This window comes from Eriocheir sinensis, chromosome 53, assembly GCF_024679095.1.
Source record: "Eriocheir sinensis breed Jianghai 21 chromosome 53, ASM2467909v1, whole genome shotgun sequence".
Classification (NCBI taxonomy): domain Eukaryota; kingdom Metazoa; phylum Arthropoda; class Malacostraca; order Decapoda; family Varunidae; genus Eriocheir; species Eriocheir sinensis.
This window is the reverse complement of record NC_066561.1, coordinates 3,788,357-3,812,017: the sequence shown is the minus strand read 5'-3', so window position 1 is coordinate 3,812,017 and position 23,661 is coordinate 3,788,357. Positions and strand designations below refer to the sequence as shown.

Sequence of the window (23,661 nt, the reverse complement as noted above, 5' to 3'; positions counted from 1 at the left end):
TTCAGGGTTTGAGTGTTATAGAATTGGCCTTTTCATTTCTGCCTAAATCTTAAGACAAATGAGATAATGACGGTTCTTTTCTGATTTCCTGTAAAGTAGAAAATAATGACTTAAGCGGTTTGTTTACGAAGATGACGATTGCTCAGGACTGACGGCATTGACACCAGACATTTTTTTCACATTGAACTGCCTCCTTTACCGTAAAATAACAACTTGGTCCTGTAAATAACACACACATACAAAAACACATTAATACCACTGACTACCTATTTCATTTCACCATCTAAGCACACATACTTAATAACGCTTTCATAGGAGTTTCGAGCATTTCCAGGGGTAGTTTTATGACTCTTGTTCTGTACTGTTAACCTAAAAAAACACTCATGAGAACTGGATTGATCTACTTTTTGGGCTTTGGAAATAGTTGATGTAATGAATGGATTGATTGATTGATTGATTTATAGTTTATTGTTGCAAGTAAACAACAAAGAAGGGAGGAGCATGCCATCTCAACCCCCAGGCAGTACAGAGTGTGATTATACAACTAAGGATACATGTGGAAGTAGCACCAGGAGACTAAAAAGGATCTGTGAATACCAACCTAATCCATTGACAGGGCGTGTGAGGAGGGTCAGAGGGAGATGGTGCGCCTCCTCCTGGACCACGGGGCTGACGGCAGGATCCACCCCGTCACCAAGTACTCGCCGCTCTACATTGCTTGTTACTACGGCCGGCGAGACATTGCGGAGATGCTGCTCAAGGTGACTCCTGCTGATGCTCCTCCTCCTCCTCAGCCGTAGTTGAGGGGTTCTAGTTCAGTTATTGATGCCTGAGTGTGATTTATGGAACCAAGACGAAAAATTAGACTTGCTTTAGTTATTTTTCTACAATTTAAATGTTTTGTATTGACTTGTTTTATCCATATGCTATTACAAGATCAAGGCAAACATCAATCAGTCTGTTTTTATTATATGCCTACACTCAGAATGCAATAATTATCCTGTATTAACTTGTTGCAATAATGTGTCTGTGTGTTATAATGTAAGGTGCACTCAAATGTGTTCTTCCATGCTGCAGAAGTTCCCGTGCCTGGCGTGTGTGTCCACCGTGGAGCGCTGGCTGCCCCTCCACGCGTGCATCATCAACAGCCATGTGTCTGTGCTTGACCTGCTGCTCAAGTTCCCCTACCCAGAAGAGGCTCTCCATAAGTACTGGTTAGTCACCCTGCACCATTTATTAAGACTGGTAAAAGGAATGCATCCAGCCATGTCTCAAAACCTTGTGTAATAACTTCATTGTTCTTAATTCTACATTTCTTACCTGTTCTTCTTTGCCCCTTTCAGGGACAAGACAGGGCAGTTTGAGTATGACATGGCCTTTGACATCAACATGAAGGATGTGACCGGCCAGAGTGCACTCTACCTAGCCTGTTACGTGGGCAACCAGAAGCTGGTGGACCTGTTACTGAAGCACCGCGTCCAGGGGCACAGAGTGAAGGTAGGCAGACACCAGACACCCTTAGCCTTCATGGGTCAGAGAAACCGGGGAACCTTGAGAGATCTAAGTCATATGCTGACAGCAGTGTAATTTGGGTTGAGCACAGGAAACTTAAATTCTGAAATCCTAAACAGATAGAGGTTTAAATTCAGTGCAGGGTAATGTTAGAGCCTGTTTTATATTTTATTGTTTTTGGTCTTGTTCTTCTTATAGACAAAATTAAATTCTAAGCTTTTGAAGTATAGGTGATGGCATACAGGATGCTGAATATTCAAGTGTTTTCCTTGCAGACCAAAGAAGAAATTGAGGAGGCAAATTTGAAGGACCAGGAGACCAGCAGCAACGACTCCAAGTCCAGTAGCCGAGAGAACACCAAGAGCAGCCTCAACGCCAACACAGATTCAGTGGAGAAGACGGAGGAGGTGACGAGCCCCACCAAACACCGCATCTCCGGGGGCATCCAGGCGCTCATGTCCAAGCTGAACCTGGTGAAGACGGACAACTCCCACAAGGACAACATGCTTTCCCCTCTTGATATTGACATGTATTGTAACAGCAACACTGGTAAGGGACGCAGTGACTCTAAATGCCTTGATTCTGATTAGGATATGCCATGCTGTGTAGCTATAATCAAACCTGATGTACCCTGAACTAGGAACTGACCCAAAGATATCTGGGTTTAGCTTCCATTTCTTATATGATAATTTTTCCTGTTCATGAAGTCACTGTTGTCTGCCCACAGAGACGGCACTCCACATTGCTGTCAAGAACAAGCACCACATCATCGTGTCAATGCTCCTCATGGCGGGAGCAAACCCCAACCTGCGGGTGTACCTGCCTGACGATGAGATGGCCAGGCTGGCAGAGGACGAGTACATTTTCACAGGTGAGTCTTCTTCATCTAGCAATTAACCCGTCCGCTGCAATTGGCACAGATTTGGCTTTCACTGGTAGCCTGGTAACATATACTCCCAGGTCTTTCTCTGCCTGTGGATAGTGGAGTGTTTCCCATGTGGTATTGGTATGCTGGATATCCCCTCCCAAGGTGCATGACTTTACATTTTTCTTCATTGAATTGTAGCAGCCACTTTTTGTTCCAATCTTGTAGCTTGGTGATGTCTTGTAGGAAATCCACAGTCAAGGGGTTAATGTCCACAACTTCTTGGAACTAGTACATTTTGATATCTTGTTTTATTTCTTCAGCATTCGTGTAAATGATTATATCAAATCCATCCCCAGGGTCAACTGCTCTCGTGGAGGCCTGCCGCAACAGAGACTTGGGCATGCTGGACCTGCTGCTGAAGAGCCACGCCCGGGACGACGAGTGCAAGGCGCTCTTCATCGCTGCTCACGCCAAGGATGAAGTCATCGTCTCCAAGCTTCTCGCCCTGAAGGTCAGATATACATTCTCTGACACTGCAACATCGTTATCTGTGCAAGGGGAAGACCAGGCCCGAAGAATATTCTCATTAAAAGGAATAATCAGTTTCTCCATTAATGTTTATGTCCTAAAATACACTGTCCTTCCTCTTGAAACAGACATCTTTACATTTTACAGACAGAAGAGGGAATATTTCTCCATTAATGTTTATGTCCTAAAATACACTGTCCTTCCTCTTGAAACAGACATCTTTACATTTTACAGACGGAAGAGGGAATATTTCTCCATTAATGTTTATGTCCTAAAATACACTGTCCTTCCTCTTGAAACAGACATCTTTACATTTTGATCAACTCAGTTTTATAGAGTTTACTCACCTTGATGTTGAGAAATATTCACAGAAAGTAAGAGACAGGTTGATGTGGTACAGATTGTCGTGAGGTGGACATAACTGCTTTTCCCATAACAATTTATACAATTTTCTGGTCCCCTGCAGGCTCACCCGGACCCTGAGTTCAAGGTCAACAAACGAGCGCTGGACATCAAGCCGAGCCAGCAGTTCAGCTCCCTCAATGTCAGCAATGCCGGGGGCGTGTACTCCTCCCTGGCGCCCTCCACACCCGTCATGATCAACTGGCATGGGCAGCGCTGCCTCTCCTACATCAAGGTGAGTTAGGCCATGAATGAAGTTTATAAAATTCTTACTTAATAATGGTACGAGTATTCTTTCTATTTTAAAGGTTGAGTTTCCTATGACATATGTAACCATATAGAGGAGTATCTTCACTGTTTTGCATGTACTAAAAAGTCAGATATACGTTCTTATTGTATGTAGAATTTTGTAATATATACTATATCCATGTTCTACCTTATTTATGTTATTCTCTTAGTGGAGCTAAAAGAATTTAAGTAATACTATTTGTGTGTGTGTGTGCTTGTGTGTGTCTGCAGGACCAGTGGTTGGTGGACGCCTCAGTGAACCTCAACCCCAAGCTGCGGCTGAGTCCCCGTAACCAGGTCATCGCCCTCTACGCCATCACCCGCCTCGACATCTCCAACAATGCCCTCACCGAGCTGCCGGACATGATCTTCCAGCTGCCGAGCCTCAAGGTGCGGGGGGAGTGATGTGCACTGAGGCTTCATTGTTCTGTGCTCATTATGATGTGATGATTGACGCAACATGTGTTTATAGGACTTAAAATATGTTCCTCCATATTTCCTTACGTGTATGATACCTGTGAGACATTTTGCTCTTTGTACAATATGAAGCATCATTTATTGTGGTCGTGCTTTTCGATATTATACATTTTTTGTCAGCCTCTTAAATACAACAAAGCAAAATTTAGAGATAAAGACATTATTATTATTATTATTATTATTATTATTATTATTATTATTATTATTATTATTATTATTATTATTATTATTATTATTATTATTATTATTATTATTATTATTATTATTATTATCATCATCATCATCATCATCATTATTATTATTTTTAGAGGTGAAACTGGTAGAGAGGGAGGAGTGTGGATGTTATAGGCTTCCTGTTTAGACACTGAGAAAGAACATTAAAGTGAAATAAAGCAATGAGAGAGAAGAGGAAGGAGGGTAATGGGAATGTGGTGAAGCAAAAAGATCAATAAACAGAGTGGAGGACTTGCTCTGTCTCACATATTAACTCTAATCTCCAATTCCAATCATTCCAGACCCTCAACGCAGCCCAGAACAAAATCGAGAAGCTTCCTCCCTCCATCGGCCAGTTTGTTGACGGCACGGTGACCCTCCCCAGGAAAGGCTCGAAGAAGGATTTGTTCCAGGGGCCGCTGTCTGTCCTGGAGGAGGTCCACATACAGGTGAGGAGCAGAGTTACCAGACTATCGTACTCAGATATTTGTATATTCCTGTTTTTGAACCATAACTATTGCAAAGAAGTTGTCAGTAATTAACGATTTTAAGTTGTTGGCAGTTCTGGGCTTGTTTGTTTCCTGTGTTTGTTGCCCTTGAGGTGCTTCCCTTGATGTAAAAATAAAAGGTTAATCCAAGAGGAGAGTGTATCAAGGCACCTCTCCACCTGAAACTGACCTCTCTTTTGCCCACTCATTGCTTTTATCTTTTGGGGGAAGCAGCGATTTTTTTTTTTTTTTTTTTTTTTTTTTTTTTTTACAGCAAAGGAGACAGCTCAAGGGCTTAAAAAAAAGAAAAACAATAATGAAAAAAAAAGCCCGCTTCTTACTGCCCCTAAAAAGATTAGAGGAGTGGCCGAAAGAGAAGTCAATTTCGGGAGGAGAGGTGTCCTGATACCCTCCTCTTGAAAGAGTTCAAGTCGTAGGCAGGAGGAAATACAGATGAAGGAAGATTGTTACAGAGTTTGTTGGGCTTTTTTTCTCTGCACTTTTTTTTTTGTTGCCCTTGAGCTGCTCCTTTCCCTGTAAAAAAAAAAATATATATAATAAAATAAAATGTGGTGTATTTCTAACAAGGTCATTGCTATAGTGTCTGCGTTCTTTGTGCTTCACCGCAGGACAACCGACTGGACCACCTGCCGGACGGAATCTTCACCCTGCCGGCCCTGCAGCTCCTCGACGTGTCCAACAACAAGCTGTCCTCGCTCCCCTACAAGATATGGACGGCGCCCAAACTCCGGGAGCTCAACGTGTCCCTCAACCTGCTGCACGACCTCCCTGTCCGGCCTGAGGGGCATGGGCATGACTCTGGTGGGTTGCTGGGTTGTGAACGGAAATATCTGACCCGTGCCTGTGTTCAATGTTGGGTGGTTTCTTATATATTCTTTTACGATATGTTAGTCCTCGTCATAAATTCAAGGGAAGGAGAGAATTGAGGGTTAAGAGGGAAGCCAAAAGAGGATATGGTAAAGAGGGTTAAGAAGAGGGAAGAGGAGAAATGGGTATAAGACATGAGGGGTAAGGAGAAAGGGGTGAGGAGGCAAATGGAGAAGCTAAAAGAGATGATAAAGAGAGTCAAGAAGAGGGAAGAGGAGAAAGAGGGTATGAGACAGTGGATAAGGAGAGAGGGTAAAGAACGAAGCCAAGAGATAATAAAGAGGCTGAAGAAGAGGGAAGAGGAGAAAGAGGGTATAAAACATGGGGGATAAAGGAGAGATGGGAAAGAGAAATGCCAAGAGGAGCAGCGAGAAGAGAAGAGAAGAGAACATAAGAACATAAGAACATAAGAACGCAGGAGTCTGCAAGAGGCCGGTAGGCCTGTACGAGGCAGCTCCTTTGACCCTAAGCTCCCGTGTATCTAACCCCACCTATTATCGCTGTCCATGAATTTATCTAGTCTATTTTTGAATGTGACAATTGTATTGGCACTCACCACATGACTGCTAAGCCTATTCCACTCATCCACCACCCTGTTAGTAAACCAATTTTTGCCTATGTCCCTGTTGAATCTGAATTTATCCAGTTTAAACCCGTTACTTCGTGTCCTACCCGGTTCTCTTACCAACAAAACCTTATGAATGTCTCCCTTATTAAAGCCCTTCATCCATTTATAAACCTCGATCATGTCTCCACGCACCCTTCGCCTTTCTAGAGAATGCAAGTTTAACTGTTTGAGTCTTTCCTCGTATGGCAAGTTTCTCAACCCCTGAATCATCTTAGTCATCCTCCTCTGCACCGATTCTAACATTTTGATATCCATTCTATAGTAGGGTGACCAGAACTGAACCGCATAGTCAAGATGAGGTCTAACTAATGCTAAATATAGTTTGAGGAAGACTTCGGGGCTTCTGTTGCTTACGCTCCTTGAAATAAATCCCAGTACCCTATTAGCTCGATTTCTAGCTTGAATGCATTGTGCCCTTGGACGGAGATCAGAGCTCACTAAGACCCCTAAATCAGAGCTCACTAAGACAAGGGATGTCATTGTACAGGAGTATCTGGAAACGCTGGTGTATAATTTGCTTTTGTTGAACCATCATGTAATTTTTCTGTAATTTCTAAGTTCTTTTCCTTAACCCGTCCGCTACGATTGGAACGGATTTGGCTTTCACCAGTAGCCTGATAACACATAGCCCCAGGTCTTTCTCTGCCTCTGTCGTGGATAGTGAAGTGTTTCCCATGTGGTATTGGTATGCTGGATATCTCCTCCCAAGGGACAGGACTATACATTTTTCTTCATTGAATTGTAGCAGCCACTTTTTGTTCCATTTCTGTAGTTTGGTGAGGTCTGACTGTAGGAAATCTGCAGTCAAGGGGTTAAATATGAAGTTCCGTGCCTCTCAAATTAGGTAAAAGGGTATCTGGATAATGGTTGTGGTATAACTCCCCAGGCATGGGTTCTGACGCCATGAGTGAAGTCAGCGACGAAGACAGTGTGTCCTCCTTGAATGACCTTCACCTCAGCCTCCCAGACGACCTCACAGAAGAGTCTCCAGCTCGCCGCAAGACCCCAGACCCCAGGTGATCTTTTGCTTCAAGAGATTTCATGCTTCCCTCTGTTCATGAGTGGGGATGAGCTTGGTGTTGGTTCTCTTCTATGTGTGGGAATTTAACCTGGTAGCAGCGGGGATCATGTTTCTTAATGGTCCTTCTGAGCGAGAAAAATGAGAAAAAATCATCACTCACACAAACCATTTCATAATATATATCAAAGCATTTGTGATCAGTTTATGTATCATCTATTTTTTGGGTTTATATCATGGCATAAATTTGGCCCGTCGCTGCTACACGGTAAAGCCACAAATTTGGCCCGTCGCTGCTGCCGGGTTAAAATATCAAAAGTTAACAAAGAGTATGAGCTTGGTGTTGGCTATTTTTTGCATGGGGGACTTACAAAGAAAACCAACAATACCAAAGACCTCACACCAACCTTCTGCACTGATGTTCATTTCACTAAAAGTCTGAACCGTCCACCCTCAGGGGAGTGCTGTCCCTGGGGAAGCATGGCAACGTGGTGACCTGCTGCCGGCGCCGTGAGCTGAAGCACCACAGCCTCTGGTCCAGCACCGTGGAGATCCAGGAGTCGCTGGTGGGGGTGAGGGAGACGCAGGAGGAGACTCTGTCCAACCTACAGTCTCTTAACCTGTCCCACAACTCCTTCATGTCTGTTCCCAACGGCCTGGCCTGCCTTGCCCTCTCCCTCAACCGCCTCAACCTGAGCTACAACAGGTAAGGAGGCTGTGAGCTGGGAAATAAGTTAGTATTAAATTTATTGAAAGTGTAGAGGCAAGTAGCTAGTGCTGTACTGATATTACAAGTGGGAATCTTTTTTAATGCATAAATGTATCATAAAACTTCAGGGAGAGTAATGCCCTGTTTAGTGATTAACAAGACTGTAATGATCAGGCTGACAGAGATGGGTGCAGCAAGCTGTTACCCTGTGGGTCTGAAGCAGCTGGACCTCTCTCACAACCGAATCCGAGCCTGGCCCACTGTGTCCCGCAGTGAGTCCCTGGAGAGCCTTGAGTCCACAGTGTCCTCCTGCTACGCCCTGGCGGAGCTCAACAAGAGCAACAAGTTCTTGTGTCCAGGTACTGAGATCGTGCCACCCATGACGGGAAGAAGTAGATACTTTGACTACACAAAACATTCTTTGCTTTAACTTTACTGTGAAGAAAAAAGTCTATACTCATTTCTATCATGATAATCTTGAGTGTGTTTTAGAGTAATGTTTGCATTTGAACGGAATTGTACTCACTGGTTACTACAAAAGACAATTCTTCCTCCCCCCCCTTGTTTTTCAAGTAGCTAGATCCAATAAACACCCATCCTTTTCCTTCCCTCCATTTTACATATACGCAGGAGGCCGCAAGTATGGCCAGAACTTGAGTGTTGCCCGGGCCCGGGGGGGAACAAACTCCCCGATGGGCAGCTCCCCGACCCCCGGCAGTTGCATCCACCGCCGCCACATGCGCCTGGAGTCCTTGCGCACCCTCATCCTGGCTGACAACAAGCTCACCCGTCTCACCCTCTATCTGGATGAGAACGACTTCTCGCTGGTGACTGAAGTTGATGAAAATGAAGTGAGTGGTTCTGAGTGGCAGTAATTTGGTCCCTGGCTGTGTGCACGCAAAGCTTTGAGGATGTTTTTAATGTTGTATTATTCTCCGATTGATGTAAATTTATGATATGAAGTTCAAGTTGGTGAAGGAAAAATAAGAGTGAGTGAGTCAGTATGGATGAACTCAAATTCATCCATACTGAAGTGTTGGATGAAATTGATAGGTGGGTGATTTTTATTTTAAGTGAACAAAATATTACGTTGCACATATCAAACTATATTTACAAGTCTCTTTAGGTGTTCAGTAAGAGATATTTTGGCAGAAACGTCCCTGTTATTCATCCAGGGGAAAAACAGGTATTAAGTTGTCATGTTTCAGGCGAGTCCCGTCCGCACCAACACTCCCCGAAAGTCCTGGCTGCTCTTCCCCAACCTCTCAATGCTGGACGTGAGCAACAACCAACTCAGGGACCTGCCCACCACCCTCCACGAGTTGACCAACCTCTCGGTCAGTCCATAGTCAAGGTTCCGGAGAGAAAAATACCTAATGATCTCTAGCTGTTTAGGGTAGCAGTGTCAGTCTAAGGGTGTTGAGTAGATCTTCCTATTCTCTATCATTCCCAGCCATCAAGACCCTGTAGGTGCATAGGGGTAGTGTTTTCTGGCCCAGTGGTGAATGGTTACTTGTGTGATCTTTTTATTCACTAATCTGTCATTTATACTTCATTAACCCAGTAGCAGCGGGGATCTTGTTTCTTAATGGTCCTTCCGAGTGAGAAAAATGAGAAAAAATCACCCCTCACACAAACCATTTCATAATGTATATCAAAGCTTTTATGATCAGATTATGTATCATCTATTTTGGGGGGTTGATATCATGGCACAAATTTGGCCCGTCGCTGCTACACGGTAAAGCCACAAATTTGACCCGTCGCCGCTACTGGGTTAAATGTCCAAACTTTTGCTTCAATTGGGAGAGAGTGTAATAGATAGAGTAATGAGGATGATGATGAGTGGTGATGGTGATGAGGGTGGTGACGGTGATGTGTTGGCAGGTCCTGAACATCTCCGGCAACGAGGACATCACAGAGCTCCCGCCTGAGATGGGTCTCCTCTCCCGCCTCTGGAACCTCAACACCAGAGGCTGTTCCCTGCAGGAGCCCCTCAAGTCCATGATTGAAAGCAAAAAATACAAAACCATGGATGTCATTGGCTACCTAAAGGTTAGTTACTGCCACATAACAGTAAAAGAACCATTATCCTGTGCAGCTGGCTATTGTTTATGCAAAGGGAGACTGTAATTTTTATTTACACATAAATTTGCTGTTTACGCCCCCAGAGTATATTAGAGGATGCCCGGCCCTACGCAAGGATGAAGCTGATGATCGTGGGCGTTCAAGGCATTGGGAAGACGTCTCTCCTGGAGCAGCTGCGGCAGGAAGGGACCGGCTCCTACAGGAAGAAGCCAGTGGAGGTGAGGAGGAAGAGCGATGTGGCAGAAAAAAAATATCATTTTAACCCGGTAGCAGCGGGGATCATGATTCTTAATGGCCCCTCCAAGCGAGAAAAATGAGAAAAAGTCACCCCTCACACAAACCATTTCATAATATATATCAAGGCATTTGTGATCACTTTATGTGTCATCTATTTTGGGGGTTAAAATCATGGCACAAATTTGGCCCGTTGCTGCTACACGGTTAAGTATTCTGTGAAAGACTCAATCAGATGACTGACTGAAATGATGTTTTGATTTCCTGAACACTAAAGTAAAATTACATCTTTAGTGTGACTCTGAGCCTGACAACAGAGAAAGGACTTGATATAAAGAGACACAGGCCCATTTTCTCACTCATTTCAGGGCTTACACACCATTTGATAAGACTTTCATAGAAATTGTGGGTATTTCCATGGGTAGTTTCATGAGCCTATAGTCTTTCAAATATGTCGAGGCTAGTCTGGCGTAGGCTCCCGCTGGTCCTTTCCTCCCCTCTGCTCTGCCACACAGTCCCAACACCTATCTCTTCCTCTCATATGTAAGCTATAGGTATCATATGAGAGGAAAAAATAGGTGTTGGGACTGTGTGGCAGAGCAGAGGGGAGAAATGGACCCGTGGGAGCCAACACCAAAACGGACTTGACAATTAGGTTTCACTATAGTGGTAGTTTATATAAAGCTTCTCCACCTTGACCATGACAAAAACCCTCATGAGAACCCATCTAATCTCCTTTTCATCATTTGTAAACATTTGCTGTGAGTCGAAAGGTTCTGAGAATACAGGATTTAATAGTAGTGATATTGGGTTGTATTATGAGACATTTCGCGGCCCAAGAACACATATTTGACAAGGCTTTCATAGGAGTTGTGGGCATTTCCAGGGGTAGTTTTATGGCCCTGGTGGTAGTGTGACCCTTCCTCTGTACCGTGAACCTAAAGAAACACTCATTAGAACCCGATTGATCCCCTCTTTGAACACATATTTGACAAGGCTTTCGTAGGAGTTGTGGGCATTTCCAGGAGTAGTTTTATGACCCTGGCGGTAGTGTGACCCTTCCTCTGTACCGTGAACCTAAAGAAACACTCATTAGAACCCGATTGATCCCCTCTTTGAACACATATTTGACAAGGCTTTCGTAGGAGTTGTGGGCATTTCCAGGAGTAGTTTTATGACCCTGGCGGTAGTCTGACCCTTCCTCTGTACCGTGAACCTAAAGAAACACTCATTAGAACCCGATTGATCCCCTCTTTGAACACATATTTGACAAGGCTTTCGTAGGAGTTGTGGGCATTTCCAGGAGTAGTTTTATGGCCCTGGTGGTAGTCTGACCCTTCCTCTGTACCGTGAACCTAAAGAAACACTCATTAGAACCCGATTCCCCTCTTTGACCTTTAGAAATAGCTGATGTGATATAGCAAAGTGTCTTGTAATACCTGCCATTGTGTTCTAGTATCGGTACATAGTTAAATCTTTACCTCAGCACTGGGCCAAGAGGATGGGCAACAAGAACATCAACACACGCACCTCCCGTGGCACCAGCATGTCCACGGTCGGGGTGGACATCGGCGACTGGATATTTGAGAAGAAAATTCGGGGTCACAGCAATTATGGCCCGGTGGTTTTCAGGTGTGTGGAAGACCATCTTGTACCTTCTGCAGTAGTGTATATAGAAGCAGTATCTATTGAGCCTATGTAAATCTATCCTATCTATATCTATAACTCTATCTATATCTTTATCTATACCTCTGTTTATATCTATCTATATCTATATGTGTACGCTATCTATATCTATCTATGTCTATACCTCTGATGCCCTGTTGCTTCACTATACTTCCTTCAATGGGGTGGTGAGGGTAGAAGGATGTCAAGCTTTCTCTGTTGCATCATTCCCTCTCAATCCATTCAGTCCCTCACCTACCAACTCTCTCTCTACAATACATGTCTTCTGTACTGACCCATTTCATTCGTGATTTCCCCCTGCTAACCTCCCCCTCAATCCTGCCCTTGTATACCCTCTTCACAAAGTCATCCTCATTCATCCTCACCACATGTCCAAACTATCTCAGAGCCCCACGCTTAACCCATTCAGCCACTCCACAGTCCACTCCCTTCACGGTAACACCCATATCAAGCCCCTCACATGCAGTTTCATTCCCCCCGCAGCCTGTCCAGACCACATGCACCTCTTATAAAGTTCTCATAGCCCCACGGTTAACCCATTCAGCCACTCCACAGTCCACTCCCTTCACGGAAACACCCATATCAAGCCCCTCACATGCAGTTTCATTCCCCCCGCAGCCTGTCCAGACCACATGCACCTCTTATAAAGTTCTCATAGCCCCACGGTTAACCCATTCAGCCACTCCACAGTCCACTCCCTTCACGGTAACTCCAATACCAAGCCCCTCACACACACTTACATTCACCCCCCCCCAGCCTGTCCTAACCACATGCATCTCCTATACAGCTCACTTCCACTGCATATATTCGTGATTGCTTCTTTTTTTTTTTGTTTTTTTTTTTTTTTTTACAGCAGAGGAGACAGTTCAAGGGCATAAAACAAAACAAAAACAATGAAAAAAAAAAGCCCGCTAAAAAAAAAGTCCACTACATTTCACTTTCATATCACTGATGCATGGCTGAGTTGGGAGGATAATGCTTCTTGTGATTCCCGTCAAGTGAGCCACAACTACCCTACCCTTCTCTCCCTCCATTTCTATACATATTTTATACATACTTCTATTCATATTCTCTTGTCCTCCTCCTCCTCTCTCATCACTTCACTCTCATTTTCCTCTTTGTGGCATCTCAGGTGTTTGGGGGTTGGTGAACAGGTAGGTTATCATGTCTACAGTCCTCCCTCTCTACCTGTTTCGTCCTTATAATGATAATAATAATGATAACTACAATGCAATAAATGGGTAAGACTCCTCCTCCCATTATTCTTTGCAGCCATGACAGTGGTTTGTAGTGCTGTTGAGGGTCTGCAGCATCACTCATGTATTGCAGACTCAGACAGGGACGCTAGATTTTTCCAGGATGAGCTTGACAGACTATATGATTGGGCGGAGAAATGGCAGATGGAAGTCAATGTTGGGAAGTGTAGTATTCTGAGTGTATATCCCTTTTCTTTCTCATACTCCTTTCCTCATTTTTTTCTGTTTCTGATTATCCTTCCTCGCCTCTTCCTAGGACCTGGGACTTTGGGGGCCAGAAGGAGTACTACGCCACCCACCAGTACTTCCTGTCCAAGCGCTCCCTGTACCTGGTGGTGTGGAAGATCAGCGACGGAGAGCGTGGAGTGGCCGAGATCCTCCAGTGGCTCGTCAACATCCAGGTGAGTTGATCATGTGGAGTGGTCAAGTCCTGTGTTATATAATGTGTAATTACGTAAGGGTTATTCCTTCCCGTTCAACCCATTCAACCACAATTAAATCATCTACTTTTGCTGTAACACTTATATAAAATCTCATACATGCTTTCAATCCTCTCTGCATTCTGTCATGACTGGATGCACCTCATATAAGGCTCACTTCCACTGTTTGTATTTGTTATTACTAGGAAATGGGGTGTTGCATTTGTCTGGATGTTTGCCCTAATCCAGACAAGTAAAATAGTGTTATCTTAAAGCAGTAAGGTTCCAACTCCCATCACTGACATGCCTTTACCATCGTCCTCTTCCTCGGCACACAGGCACGAGCCCCCAACTCTCCCGTCCTAATCGTGGGCACTCACTACGACCTGGTGAAGGAGAAGTTCCCGCCCTCCTGGAGTGAAGACCTGCAGCAGATCATCAGGGACAAGTTCATCAATGTGATAGATGCCGACAAGCTGGGCCTTCCGAGGGTCTTGGACACGATAGAGGTAAGGGGACAGGGAGGGTCATGTTGCACTACTGTCATGATGCTGTGATGTTCTCGGTGGACAAAATACTTTACTTCTGTTGGTACATATGAGGCAACAACTTATGTTTTATTTGGTGGTATTTTGTGATCTTCCGTACAGGTGAGCTGCAAAACAAGACACAACGTCAAGCTGCTGTGCAACTTGATCTACGACACTGTGTTCAGCCTCAAGACACCAGGTGAGTCTAGCGAGTGAAATAAAGTGTGTGTGGGAAATAAAGATGTATGACTTGCATGTTACAGTACAGACTTATTCCATTCACGGCTGGGGGACTTCGTGGTGCAGTGGTTAGCACACTTGGCTCACAACCGAGAGAGCCTGGGTTCGATTCCCGGGCAGAGTGGAAAAGTTTGGGCGGCTTTTCCGATACCCTACGCCCCTGTCCACCCAGTAGTGAATGGGTACCAGGTATTAATCGGGGGTTGTGTCCCGTCTCCTGTGATCTGTTCCCTTCTCCTATAATTCCTTCCCCTTCTGTCTCTCCCGGCATACGACCACAGATGTTGCGCCGACTAAATGAAACTTTCCAAACTTTTCCATTCACGGCTAAAAATTTGTAAAGGAGAGTGTGAGGATTAAAATAAGATGAAGTGTGATGAGTTTGTGGTGATTGGCTTGCACTTTTCAACACCTGAGAGAAAAGTGTGATGCCCAGGATGTGATGAGTCTAGGATGGTGAGTGTGATGTATCCTTCAACACCTAAGAGAGAGAGAAAAGTGTGATGCCCAGGATGTGATGAGTCTAGGATGATGAGTGTGATGTGTCCTTCAACACCTGAGAGAGAGAAAAGTGTGGTGCCCAGGATGTGATGAGTCTAGGATGATGAGTGTGATGTTTCCTTCAACACCTGAGAGAGAGAAAAGTGTGATGCCCAGGATGTGATGAGTCTAGGATGATGAGTGTGATGAGTCCTTCAACACCTGAGTGAGAGAAAAACATGTGTCGGGCAAAATATGGTGAGACTGTGATGATTAGAATATGATAGCGTGTGAAGAGTTTGTGATTTTCCCGCCCCATTTCAACACCCGACTCTCTAGAACAAGACACCTCTCCACCTGAAATTGGCCTGTAATTTTCATGGACTTTTCAACACCCGACTATCTAGAACAAGACACCTCTCCACCCCGAAATTGGCCTGTAATTTTCATGGACTTTTCAACACCCAACTCTCTAGAACAAGACACCTCTTCACCCAAAATTGGCCTGTAATTTTCATGCACTTTTCAACACCCAACTCTCAAGAACAAGACACCTCTTCACCCAAAATTGGCCTGTAATTTTCATGCACTTTTCAACACCCAACTATCTAGAACAAGACACTCTCCACCCCAAAATGGCCTCTCTTTTGGCCATTCTTCACTTCTTTCTCTTGTAGGAGCAGCGATTAGTGGGCTTTTTTTCTACATTTTCTTTTTGTTGCCCTTGAGCTGCTTCCTTAGGTGTAAAAATAAATAAATAAATGTCCATGGTGTGGGGTGTAACGTACCTTCCGACACCTGACAGGGAGCAAAGAGCGGCTTCTGGAGCAGAGAATCCCGGCCTCCTACCTGGCACTGGAGGACGTGGTGGGGGTGCTGGCCCTGGAGCGGAGGGTTCAAGGCCGCGACCCAGTACTGATGGCTGACAAGTACCAGACGTTGGTGACGCAGGAGATGTCCAGCCGGGGCCACCGACCCTTCAGGGATGTGGCGGAGCTCAACCAGGGCACCACCTTCCTGCACGAGAATGGTGAGTGGTGCTGGTGACCGTCTGGAGGACTTGCACACACACTCAAATAAGTATCGTTGCACATTCATTACAATGCAGACTGACACCAAGGACGAATCCATTGATAACAGGCTCCTCATTTTGGTATTCTGGTGTGTGTTTGGTGTGGCTTTACTCACCTGAATCAAGTGAGCGCCACTCGTAAATGAATCAGATGCAAGCTTTTATTGTGCCATTGATCTGCCTCCTTTACCGTAAAAGGAAAAAAAATTTATTGGGGGCATACAGGTCTCAGTTAATGCAAGCTATCAACCACAATGAACAAATCTGATGAAAAGCTGTTATGTTTGTTATGTAGAGTTAAAAACAGGTCTCGGTTAATGCAAGCTATCAAACACAATGAACAAATCTGATGAAAAGCTGTTATGTTTGTTATGTAGAGTTAAAAACAGGTCTCGGTTAATGCAAGCTATCGACCACAATGAACAAAATCTGATGAAAAGCTGTTATGTTTGTTATGTTAGAGTTAAAAACAGGTCTCAGTTAGTGCAAGCTATCAACCACAATGAACAAAATCTGATGAAAAGCTGTTTGTTATGTAGAGTTAAAAACAGGTCTCAGTTAGTGCAAGCTATCAACCACAATGAACAAAATCTGATGAAAAGCTGTTATGTAGAGTTAAAAACAGGTCTCAGTTAATGCAAGCTATCAACCACAGTGAACAAATCTGATGAAAAGCTGTTATGTTTGTTACGTAGAGTTAAAAACAGGTCTCAGTTAGTGCAAGCTATCGACCACAATGAACAAAATCTGATGAAAAGCTGTTATGTTTGTTATGTAGAGTTAAAAACAGGTCTCAGTTAGTGCAAGCTATCGACCACAATGAACAAAATCTGATGAAAAGCTGTTTGTTATGTTAGAGTTAAGCTAGACTCCCTCCTTCCGGCACAGGTGTGATGCTGCATTACGAGGATGCCACCCTGAAGGACCTGTACTTTTTGGACCCCCAGTGGCTGTGTGACATGCTGGCCCACGTGGTCACCATCAGGGAGATCAACCCCTTCGCCCGCAACGGTAAGAGGGGCGGAACGGAGAGAGATAGAGGGAGAGAGAAAGTGTATGGTGAAAGTAGTGATGGAAAAGAGAGAGAGTAGTAAGAGAAAGAGAAAGAGAGAAAGTAGTGAAAGAGAGTTGTGAGAGAGAGAGAGAGAGAGAGAGAGAGAGAGAGAGAGAGAGAGAGAGAGAGAGAGAGAGAGAGAGAGAGAGAGAGAGAGAGAGAGAGAGAGAGAGAGAGAGAGAGAGAGAGAGAGAGAGAGAGAGAGAGAGAGAGAGAGAGAGAGAGAGAGAGAGAGAGAGAGAGAGAGAGAGAGAGAGAGAGAGAGAGAGAGAGAGAGAGACTAGTGAAAGAAAGAAAGTAATGAGAGAAAGAGAAAAATACTACTGAGAGAGAGAAAGTAGTGAGAGAAAGAGAGAAAACTGAAAGTGAGTGAGAGTTTGAGAGAGAGAAAAAAAGATACATAAAATTCAGTACTATACCAATTGTCTAACATTTCCATCTGTCACCTTAAACACATGTCCACCACTCCTCCCAGGCATCATGAAGCTGGACGACCTCAAGCATGTGTTCAAGTCCTCCACGTGTGCCCCGCTGGATGCCAAGTCCTACATCTTGAATCTCCTGAACAAGTTTGAAGTGGCGCTCACCTGGGACAACCGCACGCTGCTCATCCCCTCGCTGCTGCCCTCCGAGGAACATCTGCGGAGTGGCCTGCCGGGGACGGACGTGAGGGTAAGGGCCGTACTCTTAAATGTTTCTTCACCCAAGCACATACATCACACAAGCCCTTCATATGAGTTTTGTGCCTTTCCATATGTACTTTTATAACCGGTGGTAGTCTGTCGAGGCCTCTGTTGTGAAAGTGAAAAACGCTCATGAGAATGCGTTTGATCTCCTTTTCAGATTTTGGAATTACCGTATTTCCTGCTATATAAGACACACTGGAGTATAAGACGCACCTATTATTTGGGAAGATATATTTAGAAAAAATTAAAAAATAACATTTTCCCTGAGCTTAATGTATATTCAGTATTACATTTGGCCACCTTACCTACAGTTATGACTGTGATACCTTATGTTGCTTTGTGCCCTTCTCTGTTCAAAGTGTTCCACTGTTGGTTGAAGAATTACTGTGTTCTTCCCTCAAGCAGCTGTGACTTTTGAAATGGTAAACAAAAGGGTTGGTTGGTAGAGTCACTCACCTGGCAATGTGCTGGCAGTAACTTTCGCCAAGCTACTGAGGGAACTAATCACACAGGGATGCTATGCTCAATGACCAATCTTGGTCTTGATCTTGACTTTCAAATAGAAATAGCTGTTGATTAATTTCTGTCAGTCATATGTTTTGATATAGTTATTTTCACAATGAGAAACAAAAATGCGTTTACAATTTACAGTTTAGTCATCCACGGATATCCATTCTTTCGAATATGTATCACAGAAAATGTCAGCTGGCTGGGCCACTGCACGGCAGAAATACCTCCAGACTAATCCACACAAGTCCGCCCCACGGTCGCCGAGCAGAGTCACGTCAGGCAGCACCCTGATCCACCAAAGTGGTTCCCGTGTAGTAGCCGCTTTAACCATCTTCGCCAAGATACCCGGCACACTGGTAACTGGCGGGCCACGGCGATGATGTGTTTTGTGTTTTGTGTTCACGCCGCGCCTCAGCTCCCATGTGACGCGTCTCCTTCTTCTTATGACCTGTGTCGGAAATTTCTGTACAAAATTACCTCCTGTTAAATCTAATTTTCAATAGGGAAAAATTAAGCACTATGTGGGTAATTGCACTTGGGGTATTATGTAGATAAGAAAATTATTATTTAAATTAGAGACAGTTGAACCAATAAATGGGAGAATTAATCTTTATACCAGCGATTCAAGGCTGGTGTATTGACTGACGTGCCAGATAAGTGACGTGATGTGTTGAAGCTTCAAAGCTTCACCATAACTCACGACAGGTATACTTGAGGCACAAAGTCCAGCTTTCCTTACTCAGCCCTCGTCCTGATCATACCTTAGACGGTGTTACGGGCGGGTTACCGTCTCTCCTTCACCACCGCGTTTTTTATTATTTTTTCTTTGTACACGTGTACATAGACTGGCAATGCTCAGTGTAGCATAAGCAGATATATACACTGTCCATGGCTGGCCAAGCCACCCGGGGAAGATTATCATTCACCACACCTTGCCCGCCACATCGTCCTGCCTCAGCACTCACCCGCTCCAGCTGAGTGCATTTAAACCAATTTCCTGTGTGTTACTTGGACAATTAATGCATTTCCGAGTTTCCCGTAAGTGCCGTGGATCTGTGATATAGGAAATTAGTTCAATGTATGGCTGCGTCGGCCCATCCCATTCGGACCTTGTGAGCCTTGACCCTGGTTGGTGTTAGGAGTGTTCAATTTCATTCTTGGTCAAGACAATTATCTATATCCAGCTCACTAATTCATATTCTGTCTGTGATGCTCATTTAATTTTTCACAACCTGTGTGGTTTTATTGTTCCACATGTCCTCTTCCTCTCTTCTACTTATTCACACTTTCCTTTTCTGTTGCATCACACTATTCATTATTTAAATCAATCAAAATTTGTACCCTTGGCGTACACCGTGCAGGAATAACTTTTTGACATTTTCCAAGTAAAAAAGGTGCGCGTTATACGCTGCAAAATACTACAATATATTTCTTTCTGGGGACATCTGGGAACTATTGTGTCAAACGGAAGTGTTTTGGGTTTTGGTTTCGTACCAGTAACAATAATCCCTAGGCCTACCAAAACCTAACCATCGGGGTATAAGATGCAGGGTGATATTTGAATCATCTTTTTTTTTTTTTTTAAAGTGCGTGTTATATGGCGGGAAATACGTTAGTTGATGTGAGACGCAGAAGCATGTAAAAATAGCGACCTAAAGACGCTTGTTCTCTTCAGATAACAAACTGTATATACTCTTTCAGCTTCTTGATTTTGAATTATTTGTAAGGGTCAAGTCAAAAGGGTCAACACTTATATGAACACAATACTTAACGCAAGACAGGTACTAAAATTTGCCCATGTTCACCGTTATTGATGTAAATGATTCATAGCACAGCCTCCATGTTTTGTTACTATGGATGTTGATGTAGATGCTTCATGTTGTGTGGGGCTGGATGTTAAACTGTAGAAGGTAAAGTACAGTCGCTCCTTTCTGCAGATCCCCATGCTTAGGTGATGTGTAGAGATGGATGATAAATGGCAAAAGATGAAACACGGTCAATCTCTTTCCTACAGATCATGGTGCTTTAAGTGATTCATGTTGTGTGGGGTATGGATATTAACCCGGTAGCAGCGATGGGCCAAATTTGTGGCTTTACCGTGTAGCAGCAACGAGCCAAATTTGTGGCTTTACCGTGTACCAGGGACGAGCCAAATTTGTGGCTTTACCGTGTAGCAGCGACGGGCCAAATTTGTGGCTCTACCGTGTGGCAGCGATGGGCCAAATTTGTGCCATGATATAAACCCCCAAAATAGATGATGCATAAACTAATCATAAATACTTTGATATGTATTATGAAATGGTTTGTGTGAGGGGTGATTTTTTCTCATTTTTCTCGCTTAGGCCTTAGAGGGACCATGAAGAGCATGATCCTCACTGCTACCGGGTTAAACTGAATAAGGCAAAGCACAATTGGTCCCTGCTACAAATCCTCATGCTTTAAGTGATTCATGTTGTGTGGTAAAGGACGTTCAGTGGTAGATGTTTAAGCACAGTCACTCTCCCCGACAGATCCCGGTGCGGTCAAGAGGCTGGGCCATCAGGAACAAGAAGTTTTCCAGCTCCACCGGGTCCACCATCGTCGGCAACTCCTCCTTCTACATGAGCAGCACCGAGGAGCGAAAACAACGTCCCCTCTCCTCTCATGGGCTTACCACTGAGGCCATAGGTACCCACTCCTTACCCATTCCCTCTGTCCACTCACAACCCTAACAGAGACCAAAAGTACTCCTTACCCATCCCTCTGTCCATTCATAACCCTAACAGAGGTCATAGGTACCCACTCCTTACCCATTCCCTCTGTCCACTCACAACCCTAACAGAGACCAAAAGTACTTCTTACCCACCCCTCTGTCCATTCATAACACTAACAGAGGCCATAGGTACTAACTCCTGACCCACTCCCTCTGTCCATTCATAACCCTAACACAGGCCATAGTTACTCACTCCTTGCCCATTCCCATTCCCATTCCCTTTACTCACCCTCCTCTGTCCATTCACAACTCTATACTCACCCTCCTCTGTCCATTCCCAACTCCAGTCATGCTCTAAATTACATTCTAAAACCATGAAATATCTTACTTACCTGTTTCTCCCCTTCCTCAGCTCTGGCTACACAGTGAGGCCCTACACCCATCAGCTTATCCCTTTTGTAGATTTAATTACATCATAGGCAGAATTGCATGAGTTTCAGCCACTTCCGTTGTTCAGCGTTTGATATGTTGCCATGGTATTCTTCCCTTCCATCAGATAGCATTAGATTAGGGTCATGGCTTAGAGTGGATTGTATTTTTTTATTCTGTCCTTCTGAAAACATTGAAAACAGGGTCATAGCTTACAATGGAATAACTTACTGTGTGTCCCTTATTTCCTCCTTCTGAAAGCATAAGATACATGGTCATGGCTTAGGATGGAATGACTTAGTGTGTGTCCTTCATTCCGTCCTTCAGGGAGCCCCAAGAAAGAAGGAGCTGATGGGAGTCCAGTCCCGTGCCCTGAGCCTCCGCAGGTCCAGGTGACGCATCGCTCGGCCCCTCACGCCGCCATCCGCCGCCTCCTCCTCATGTCCTACTTCCCCTCTGGCTTCTGGTCGCGCCTCATCACCCGCATCCTTGCAGACGACGCCGTGGTGGACATCGTCAGAAACTACTTTGTCATGCCACGAGAGGTGACCACACTGCCTAACTTGTTGCTGTCCCTCATCATCATCATCATCATCATCATTTAACATCCATTTATACCCTATGGTGGGGTTGGACAGGATATGAGCCTCCTCCACTGTTGCCGGTCCATAGCCATTTCTTCCGTGACGTTCAACCTCCTCATATCTTCCTCCAAAATAGTTATCATCATCATCATCATCATCATCATCGTTTAACGTCCATTTATTCCCTATGGTGGGGTTGGACGGGATATGAGCCTCCTCCACTGTTGCCGGTCCATAGCCATTTCTTATGAGCCTCCTCCACTGTTGCCGGTCCACAGCCATTTCTTTCGTAATGTTCAGCCTCCTCATGTCTTCCTCCACCACCTTTCTCCATGTCTTCCTTGGCCTTCCTGGTGTCCCTGTCACCCTTATATTGCCTTTACTGAATAAGTGTCTCGTTCTCTTTTCAATGCCACTGTACCAAACTTCTGTCTATATACACTTTCTGATAAGGTTTGAATATAGAGGAAAATTCTTCATGGAGGTCGTCGAAAACTTGTCTGATTTCTCTCATGCTGTCTGTTATTAATTATTTATTTATTTATTTATTTTTTTTACAGCAGAGAAGTCAGTTCAAGGGCATAAAAAAAGAAAACAAATGTGAAAAAAAAGCCCGCTACTCACTGCTTCTGTATTCCAATATAGGTTGTCTTATCTCACTTTTTCTGTTATGGCACATATTAAAGTGTTTTTTCGTGTTATATCTTCACGTTCTCAGCTTTTGTTTATTCAAGACAAATGATGGAGAAGTATGTTTTTTTTAATGTTTTGCTGGTGTTCATTACGGATATTTTCACTGTGTTATTGCAGTTTCTCTAATGTTTTGCTGGTGTTCATTATGGATATTTTCACTGTGTTATTGCAGTTTCTCTAATGTTTTGCTGGTGTTCATTATGGATATTTTCACTGTGTTATTGCAGTTTCTCTAATGTTTTGCTGGTGTTCATTACGGATATTTTCACTGTGTTATTGCAGTTTCTCTAATGTTTTGCTGGTGTTCATTATGGATATTTTCACTGTGTTATTGCAGTTTCTCTAATGTTTTGCTGGTGTTCATTATGGATATTTTCACTGTGTTATTGCAGTTTCTCTAATGTTTTGCTGGTGTTCATTATGGATATTTTCACTGTGTTATTGCAGTTTCTCTAATGTTTTGCTGGTGTTCATTACGGATATTTTCACTGTGTTATTGCAGTTTCTCTAATGTTTTGCTGGTGTTCATTACGGATATTTTCACTGTGTTATTGCAGTTTCTCTAATGTTTTGCTGGTAATTCATAATGTGGAAATAAAAAAATAAACCACACTTAATCTCCATGCCAGGCTTTCTTGTCCCTTCCAGGTTTTAAATGACCGAGGGCTGTCATCAGTGCTGGGGGGTCAGGCGGAGTGGATGTGCTGGCAGACAGGGATGGAGCTCCACTACGCCCACACCACACTCTTCCGCATGAGGGAGGTGATCCCCTGCTTCTCACACAACGCACAGATGCACCACGGACATGGCGGCCCCTCCCCTAACTCCTCTCTAGCCTCCACACAGACCAATCACTTGTTCTATGACTACAAGAGCATGCGATTCCTTGTCCGCCAGGAGGGAATGTGGTCAGACGTTGAGGTAAGGAGGTGAAGTAGCATGATATCCAGATGTAAAGGGGCTATTGCACTGGGCAAATTTTCCGTGGATCT

The 23,661-nt window shown here is 44.2% G+C and overlaps 1 protein-coding gene across 10 annotated transcripts in view; it reads left to right on the top strand.

Moving 5' to 3' along the window:
- LOC126983203 (leucine-rich repeat serine/threonine-protein kinase 1-like) overlaps positions 1-23,661 on the top strand; it is a 111,212-nt gene that overhangs the window by 69,548 nt on the left and 18,003 nt on the right. For 9 of the 10 annotated variants that reach the window (XM_050835785.1, XM_050835786.1, XM_050835782.1 and 6 more), the window contains 27 exons: positions 617-761; positions 1,078-1,214; positions 1,344-1,497; positions 1,788-2,061; positions 2,240-2,383; positions 2,737-2,891; positions 3,375-3,545; positions 3,830-3,988; positions 4,591-4,737; positions 5,406-5,598; positions 7,179-7,308; positions 7,768-8,016; positions 8,194-8,378; positions 8,596-8,870; positions 9,228-9,356; positions 9,904-10,071; positions 10,188-10,322; positions 11,825-11,970; positions 13,537-13,681; positions 14,038-14,208; positions 14,350-14,428; positions 15,755-15,979; positions 16,910-17,032; positions 17,551-17,747; positions 20,782-20,938; positions 21,720-21,937; positions 23,318-23,590. In XM_050835785.1, the coding sequence (XP_050691742.1) occupies positions 617-761; positions 1,078-1,214; positions 1,344-1,497; positions 1,788-2,061; positions 2,240-2,383; positions 2,737-2,891; positions 3,375-3,545; positions 3,830-3,988; positions 4,591-4,737; positions 5,406-5,598; positions 7,179-7,308; positions 7,768-8,016; positions 8,194-8,378; positions 8,596-8,870; positions 9,228-9,356; positions 9,904-10,071; positions 10,188-10,322; positions 11,825-11,970; positions 13,537-13,681; positions 14,038-14,208; positions 14,350-14,428; positions 15,755-15,979; positions 16,910-17,032; positions 17,551-17,747; positions 20,782-20,938; positions 21,720-21,937; positions 23,318-23,590 (4,684 nt within the window). The remainder of the gene's footprint in view (positions 1-616; positions 762-1,077; positions 1,215-1,343; positions 1,498-1,787; positions 2,062-2,239; positions 2,384-2,736; positions 2,892-3,374; positions 3,546-3,829; positions 3,989-4,590; positions 4,738-5,405; positions 5,599-7,178; positions 7,309-7,767; positions 8,017-8,193; positions 8,379-8,595; positions 8,871-9,227; positions 9,357-9,903; positions 10,072-10,187; positions 10,323-11,824; positions 11,971-13,536; positions 13,682-14,037; positions 14,209-14,349; positions 14,429-15,754; positions 15,980-16,909; positions 17,033-17,550; positions 17,748-20,781; positions 20,939-21,719; positions 21,938-23,317; positions 23,591-23,661) is intronic. The other variant, XM_050835779.1, reaches the window with a different exon arrangement.